Source organism: Salpingoeca rosetta, assembly GCF_000188695.1.
Source record: "Salpingoeca rosetta unplaced genomic scaffold supercont1.38, whole genome shotgun sequence".
Lineage (NCBI taxonomy): Eukaryota > Choanoflagellata > Craspedida > Salpingoecidae > Salpingoeca > Salpingoeca rosetta.
This window is the reverse complement of record NW_004754896.1, coordinates 475,338-482,171: the sequence shown is the minus strand read 5'-3', so window position 1 is coordinate 482,171 and position 6,834 is coordinate 475,338. Positions and strand designations below refer to the sequence as shown.

At 57.4% G+C, this 6,834-nt stretch overlaps 4 protein-coding genes across 4 annotated transcripts in view; 1 reads left to right on the top strand and 3 right to left on the bottom strand.

The window, feature by feature from the left end:
* Positions 1–359, top strand: part of PTSG_10609 (uncharacterized protein) — a gene marked incomplete at its 3' end in the record, with an annotated part of 8,866 nt that extends 8,507 nt beyond the window's left edge. Inside the window, exon 12 of the mRNA XM_004988088.1 lies at positions 279–359. Within this exon, the coding sequence (XP_004988145.1) occupies positions 279–359 (81 nt within the window). The remainder of the gene's footprint in view (positions 1–278) is intronic.
* A 321-nt stretch (positions 360–680) lies between these two features.
* PTSG_10608 (uncharacterized protein) lies at positions 681–2,122 on the bottom strand. Its single transcript, XM_004988087.1, has one exon. The coding sequence runs from the start codon at positions 2,032–2,034 to the stop codon at positions 1,150–1,152; it is 885 nt and encodes a 294-aa protein (XP_004988144.1). The 5' UTR covers positions 2,035–2,122; the 3' UTR covers positions 681–1,149.
* Positions 2,123–2,282: 160 nt separating this feature from the next.
* On the bottom strand, positions 2,283–5,607 carry PTSG_10607 (uncharacterized protein). The gene is made up of 3 exons (XM_004988086.1): positions 5,275–5,607; positions 5,132–5,172; positions 2,283–4,749 (listed from the first exon to the last, which is right to left on the bottom strand). The coding sequence occupies exon 3, from the start codon at positions 4,364–4,366 to the stop codon at positions 2,354–2,356; it is 2,013 nt and encodes a 670-aa protein (XP_004988143.1). The 5' UTR covers positions 4,367–4,749; positions 5,132–5,172; positions 5,275–5,607; the 3' UTR covers positions 2,283–2,353.
* A 456-nt stretch (positions 5,608–6,063) lies between these two features.
* PTSG_13073 (TKL/DICTY4/DRK protein kinase) overlaps positions 6,064–6,834 on the bottom strand; it is a gene marked incomplete at its 3' end in the record, with an annotated part of 9,386 nt that continues 8,615 nt past the window's right edge. The window contains exons 27-28 of the mRNA XM_004988085.1: positions 6,523–6,639; positions 6,064–6,159 (exon numbers count right to left, since the gene is read on the bottom strand). Of these exons, the coding sequence (XP_004988142.1) occupies positions 6,064–6,159; positions 6,523–6,639 (213 nt within the window). The remainder of the gene's footprint in view (positions 6,160–6,522; positions 6,640–6,834) is intronic.

The following is a 6,834-nucleotide window of genomic DNA, read 5'->3' as shown; positions in this document are numbered from 1 at the left end:
GAGAGCGTAAAACAAAATTTTTGCGTGTGTGTGTGTGTCTGCCTGTCTGCCTCTGTGTGTGTGTGTGTGTGTGTGTCTGCCTCTGTGTGTGTGTGTGTGTGTCTGCCTGTCTGCCTGTCTGTGTGTCCGCATTTCTGCGTGTAATATGAGTGCTGCTACCTCACCTTCATCCGCAAGCCCCCCCCCCCCCTCTTCTTGCCCTTCCTCGCCCTCATCGCAATATCGTCTCATTGCCTCCCTCCCCTTCCTCATACCCCACCACTTCTTCCGCCTCGCAGGCCCTCAAATCAGAGTTGGAAGCGTTTGAGAAGGAGCACAAGCACGTGATTGCTGGCGCTTCGTTGCATCAGACCATCTAAATCCCACTGTCGTCCTCCTCCTCTTCTCCCAACACACACACACACACACACACACACACACACACACACGATGCCTTTCTTCTTTGTGTTTCTCTTCCCTGTCCTTTCCCTTCTTCCCTTCTTCCCTACTTCCCGTTCCTTAGACGCCCCACCCTTCTTCCCCACTGAACACTTTGCCCTTTGTTTCCATGTCCATAGCCAACCGTTGTTCTCTCTCACATGCCTGCGCGCATGCATGCATGCATGCAATGTACATAGGAGCTGTTGCTGTCTGTGCTCGTGTCCCTCATGTGCACGTGCGCACACATACCGTAAACGTAGCCCACTTGCATTGTTTTGTATTGGATGGCTGGCACACACCACGTCACACCACAATCAAGCTGCACGCATGACGTGTCACCACATGCGTCCAGGACGCAAGCCCTCGCAACATTAACACAACATCACGAACATCACGACCCAAAAACACAACCACAACCAAGACAGCCAAGCACGCATGGCCCGTGCGTTGTAACGGAACATCTCGCCAGCCCGAGGCATCGTGATAACGATGTGCAACACAACAGGCGGTGCACAAACTTTGCGACATGCAAACAAACACAAACACGCGCGCGTACACATGCACATGCACAAGTGCAGTGCTCAAACACTTCCATCCAGATACGAAAGCAACCACGAAACACGACACGCATGCGCACGTACACAACGCCTTCAGAACACCTGCAGCACCAACTTTATTCGGCTCCGGCTGACGGTCAGATCACTCCACAGCCATGTCATCGTCAGCACATTACTCCTCCTCCTCCTCCTCCTCCTCCCCATCATCATCACCGTCATCGGTGTTGTCGTGGAGGAAGAAGGCGGCGGCGATGTCGTCGTCATCGAGAGACGCGGCATCGTCGCCGGTAAAGGCCGCCAGGAGAAGCGCAGCGGAGGTGGTGGAGGTGGGCGAGAGCGCAAAGCCCATGCGCGTCAGCATGGGGATGCCTTGGAACATGTGGAAGATGGTAGCGCCGATGTGGAGGGCCAGCACATACTCGAGCACCTGGCCCATCTTCTTGTGCACCTTGAAGGCGGTGCCGGCCACCTTCTTGTTGGGCGTGTCCGTGCCGGGGATGTGGGCGCCGTAGAAGGGGAGGCCCTTGCCGCCAAAGTATCCCATGGTGATGCCGGTCACTGGCATGCCAATCATTGCCACGTACATGAGGAAGTGGCTGAAGGATCCGGCAAGCTGCTCAAACTTGGAGGTGCCCGGCAGGGCCTTTGGCATCTTGGATGCGAGGCGAATGGCCACGCGCGGCACGACGAGCGCGGCCACGAGCAGCGCCGTGGACTTGTGGATCATCATGTACTGGCCCTTCTTCTTCTTGTCCTCGGTCCACTGGGCCATCTTCACCGTGGCGACGCACGTCAGCATCCCCGCGCCGACGAGCCAGTGCAGCGCCTGCATCCGCCGGCTGTACACCTCAACCGCCTGCGTGGCCGTTGCAGCGCCGGTCGCTGTCCCTGCAGTGGAAGCGGCTTGCCCAGCGGTGGTTGCCTCGCCCGCACCGTTGGCCATCCGCCTTCCGCTCAGGGAAAGGAACCGCCGAGGCGCTGCCGCTCCGCGCATGGCCACGGGCACAACTGCCCGGCGCGTCAGCATCGCACCAATCGATCGCAGCATCATCATCATGGAAGGAGGAGCAGCAGAAGCAGTGGTTGTTGTTGGTTGTTGTTTGTGTTTGTGTTTGCGTTTGAAGGAAGAAGTGCCGAATGTTTGTGAATATCTTCTACCAATGCTCGAGCCTCATCTCGCGTCATCCGTGTGTTGTCGCCAACACACACACACACACACACACACACACACTCTCTCTCTCTCTCTCTCTCTCTCTCTCTCTCTCTCTCTCTCTCACTCACACACAAGTGCCTCCCAGTTCTACAGTTGGCGAGTCGTTTATGAATTGATTGTACAGGCTTTGTCAACATGAAAACAACCAAAGTGAAACAGTCGATCAAAGCCCGCCCTCGCCTCTGTCGTCGTCGTCGTCGTTGCCCCATCCAAACGTCTCCTCACACAGCCCCAACGCCTCCTTTTCCACCATGCCCTCCTCCTCCTCCTCCTCGTGCTGCTGCTGCCGCTCCAGTGCGAGGTCATCGAATGCAGCAGCAACCCCATTGGGTGCCACATCCTTCAACACCTCCACCGTGGCCCGACGGCTGCCCTTCTTGCTGGTCCGCACACGCCACCACGGCACCCGTTGTCGTTGCACAGACGCTGGTGATGCTGCTGCTGTCATTGTCGCACTTGTTGCTGCTGTTGGTGTTGATTGAGCGGGAATGATAGAAGCCCCCCTGTCCGTCCGTGGAGCACGTGCTGTTGTTGGCGCTGTCGTTGTCGCGAGTGTGGTGTGCTGGCCACAAGCATCGTGCGCCACCCACGCTGCCATAAGCGGTCGTTCGCACATGTCAATATCGCCGGCAATGCTGCGCGCATCTGGTGCCGCTGTTGGGGTCGATGTACCCGTGGTGGTCGCAGTCGTCAGCGGTGTTGGGCTGGGTGATGATGACGATGATGATGACAATGACGATGATGATGACGGTGGGTCAAGTGCTGAAGATGGTAGCCTTGCTGCAGCAATCGCAGTCGTGACAGTTGTTGCCGGCGCCACAAGCACATCACGCGCGTGCACGCCAACACCGACGCCACCATTGTCAGTGGCAGTTGCGAGGTCAAGTGTTCCTGCGCTGACGACGGCAGGGAGGATGGCTGTCTTGGCATGGCGCGCACCACGACGGTGACGGTAAAGACACGGGAGCACAGTCGACCAATCACGCACGCCCATCAGCAGCACGCCGAGCACGGACGCTGCGACACCGCCCAGCTTCCACGCATCGACGGCCTCCCCAAGAAAGCCCATGCCCACGACGACCGGCAGCATGACATACAAGCTGCTGATGGGAGCAACCACCGCCGCTTCCTGTGGCATTGCGCGCGCGAGAAGAAAGAAAGTGACAGAGCCGATGCCACGACACATGCCGCCGCCATACACGATGGCGTGGGAGGCGGAGAAGTGGAAGTCGGGTAAGGGGAAGCCAGCGGCAAAGGCAACGACAAGCGCAGCCGTGACAACGCCGCCAACAAAGCCCAGGTACCCTGCCGCGTACTCGTGTCGCTCCTTGAGCGAGAACACCTGGTACAGCAGCGTGCACACGCCCCACGCCACCACCGCCAGGACAAAGAGGAGGATGGTGCGTCCGCTAAACTGGAGGCTGCCACCGGTGCTCATGGCAAACAGGACAGCGGACAGCAGCGCCAGCACGACGCCAAGGGTACGGGGCACGTTGAGACGATCACCAAGGCCAAGCACGCCGTACGCGAGTGGGATGATGATGAAAAGCGCTGTGAGCGGAGACAGCACGGACGCCTCGCCGCCATCGCTCGTCATGACCAGGTACAGCGCCAGGCCAGTCAGGCTGAGCACGCCAGAGAGGAAGCCTTGCACGGGGGTGACCCAACGCGGTTTGGGGGTGGCACTGCGACACAGGTATGCCATCTGGTACGCAACGTACGCGGACTGGGCCGTCACGCTCCCCATGATGACAAACAGGACGTAGGTGGAGAGGGCAAAGGTGGTCGTGTCGCCATACAACACCACCTGCATGCGGAACAGCACCTGCGCGCCGCCAATCATCAGCATGTACAGCAGCAGGGCCGCCCACACCACCGCTCGTTTCGTCGGTGTCGTCGTCACCGCCGCCGCTGCTATGGCGTCTGCAGCGGCGGGGGTGATGAGGGTGTACGATGTGTCGTGTGCAGCACCAGCGGTAGCAGCGATAGGCGCGGCGGCTGTGGTTGCTGTTGTGCCCGTGGATGGGTCAATGACGAGGATGCTGCTTGGGTGCTCACATGTCGTCGACGGCTCCAGTGGGGGCAGCGGTGGCAGCAGCGGCTGGTCTGCATCGGCTGTGACACAGGGCCTCGTGTCCACCGGTGTGACTGTGCTCACTGCTGTCGTGGTCGTCATCGCGGCTGCTGGCAGAGGACACAGGCGCTGCAGCACGTGCTCTGGCGACGATGCCTCATCGGGGGCCCCAATGGCTGAGGTTATGGCACTGGACTTCGGGACATGCACCAGCACTACGATGGCGTCGCTTCTGGTGGTGGGAGAGCATGGTGTGGCCGTGTCGGTTGCGGTGGACGCGGGGATGATGTCGATAACGGCAAACTCATCAGGCTGCGATGTAAGAAGCGTCGTCGTCGTCGTCGTCGTCGTCGTCGCGGTCGTTGTGACAGTAGCACTGACAGCAGCTGTGGTACTGGATGAGGACGTGGGCGTGGAAGAATCCGGTGCAGCCGACACTGCCAGGAGCGGCGACCCGGCATCGTGGCCAAGGGATACGGCACCAACTGCCATGATTGTGCGTGTGTGTGTGTGTGTGTGTGTGTGTGTGTGTGTGTGTGTGTGTGTGTGTGTGTGTGTGTGTGTGTGTGTGTGTGTGTGTGTGTGTGTGTGTGTGTGTGTGTGTGTGTGTGTGTGTGTGTGTGTGTGTGTGTGTGTGTGTGTGTTGGGGGGAGGGAGAATGAGTATATTGGGCAACAGGAATGCCGCTCATGAAGCAGAGACGTGCTCTTCCCCTGACTTGTTGTGTAATGTAACCTCATTCACACACGCAGGGCGAGAGACATAGAGAGAGATATGGATGAGAGGAGAGCGTGCATAAACAAGCACACACGCATACGCACACGCACACGCACACGCACACGCACGCGCACACGTGCGCACGCCTACCTCAGTTGCTCAATTTCGAAGGTGGTGGCAGTCATCTCAAGCTAGTGTGTGTGTGTGTGTGTGTGCATATGATGCCCTGTGTTGGGTTGCGTTCTCGCACATCTTAGGCGAGGGCACATTAGGAAGCGCACTCTTGTGCTTACCTTGTGCTGTGTGGAGTTGTTGTGGGAGATAGAAAAGAGCGCCACACACACACATACACACACGCTGTAAGCGTGCACTCTCCCACGAAACCCGGACAACGATCCACCAGCAGTGCGATGTCAGTCAACACATGTGACGTTGCGCACTCGACGCAGCTTGTGAAGGGTTTCCTTGGGCCAGGTGCGTGGTGCACATTGTGTGCGACGTACGTCATCATGTCACGTCCGCATGACAGCCCGCAGCCACAGCCAAGACGTGTGTTGACACATGGTGTGTGGTGTGAGGTTGCGATGTGCAGTGTGCGAGTTTCGCAACGAGCGCGATGGCGAACGGTTTCCGACAGCATAAAATATACAACGCAAGTTTGGACAAATTGTAGATATCTTCATATGTTTTTCGCAGAGTCGGAGGCTGTGGATTGAGACGACTCGGATGGCGCGACAACAGGCGACCGTGTGATGATGTGATGATGTGATGACATGATGTGACGCCGGGGTGATGAGTGCGTGTTTGCTTGCATCTTTGCATGGCTTACTGTGTGGGCAAGGGGAGAACGGTGAGACACCTGAAGGGCAGGCAAACGACGTCACGATGAACGCCGCAGTCAAATTGTAACGTAACAAAGCTAACAACTTAGGAACAGGGAACAGAAGAACGGAGAATGACAGGGGGATAAAGGAGGGCACAAGGAAAGAAAGAACGAAGGCAGGAAAGAAGGACGGTCTTTGCCGAGCAGCAAATCACGTCACAAAGAACGCAGCGTGTCGATGCAGCTTTCTGTCAGAGATTCACGGTTCCCCTTCCAGCATCTCCAACAGACGTTTCCTGACTTGATAGAACTGTGGCCGTGCATATGGATCTTGATTCCAACACTGTTGCATCAGCTGACGTCGACCGGGGGAAAGGACGTGGGGTGTCAGCGAGGGTGTTAGAGCACGAGCAAGCAGTGAGTGAGTGTGTGTGTGTGTGTGTGTGCGTGCGTGCGTGTGTGTGTGTGTGTGTGTGTGTGTGTGCGTGTGTGTGTGTGTGTGTGTGTGTGTGTGTGTGCGTGCGTGCGTGCGTGTGTGTGTGGGTGTGTGTGTGTGTGTGTGTGTGTGTGCGTGTGTGTGTGTGTGGGTGGGTGTGAGAGAGTAAGCAACATAAGAACATAAAAAAGTTGGTGCCATCAGATCAGTTCAAAAGCAACAAAGATATCTCCACAGGTACACGCGTACGAATGTCATTTCATGCACCTTTCCACGGCTTACCAGGCCAAACTTGACTGGGCAGTTTGAGGGGAGGGCGGGGCGCTGTCCGCGCAGCACAGCACCCTTCACCTGCGCGTAACTCTTCAGCTCCTTGAAGGGCTCTTCTCGTGATGCAATCTGATGTGTGGATGTTGGGGTTGGGAGTGGGGCGAAAGAGCTGAGCTTGCATCATGAAGAAAAGGAAGAGCAAACACACGTTCACGCGTTCGTAGTTGCACACACACACACACACACACACACACACACACACACACACACACACACACACACACACACACACACACACACACACACACACACACACACACACAC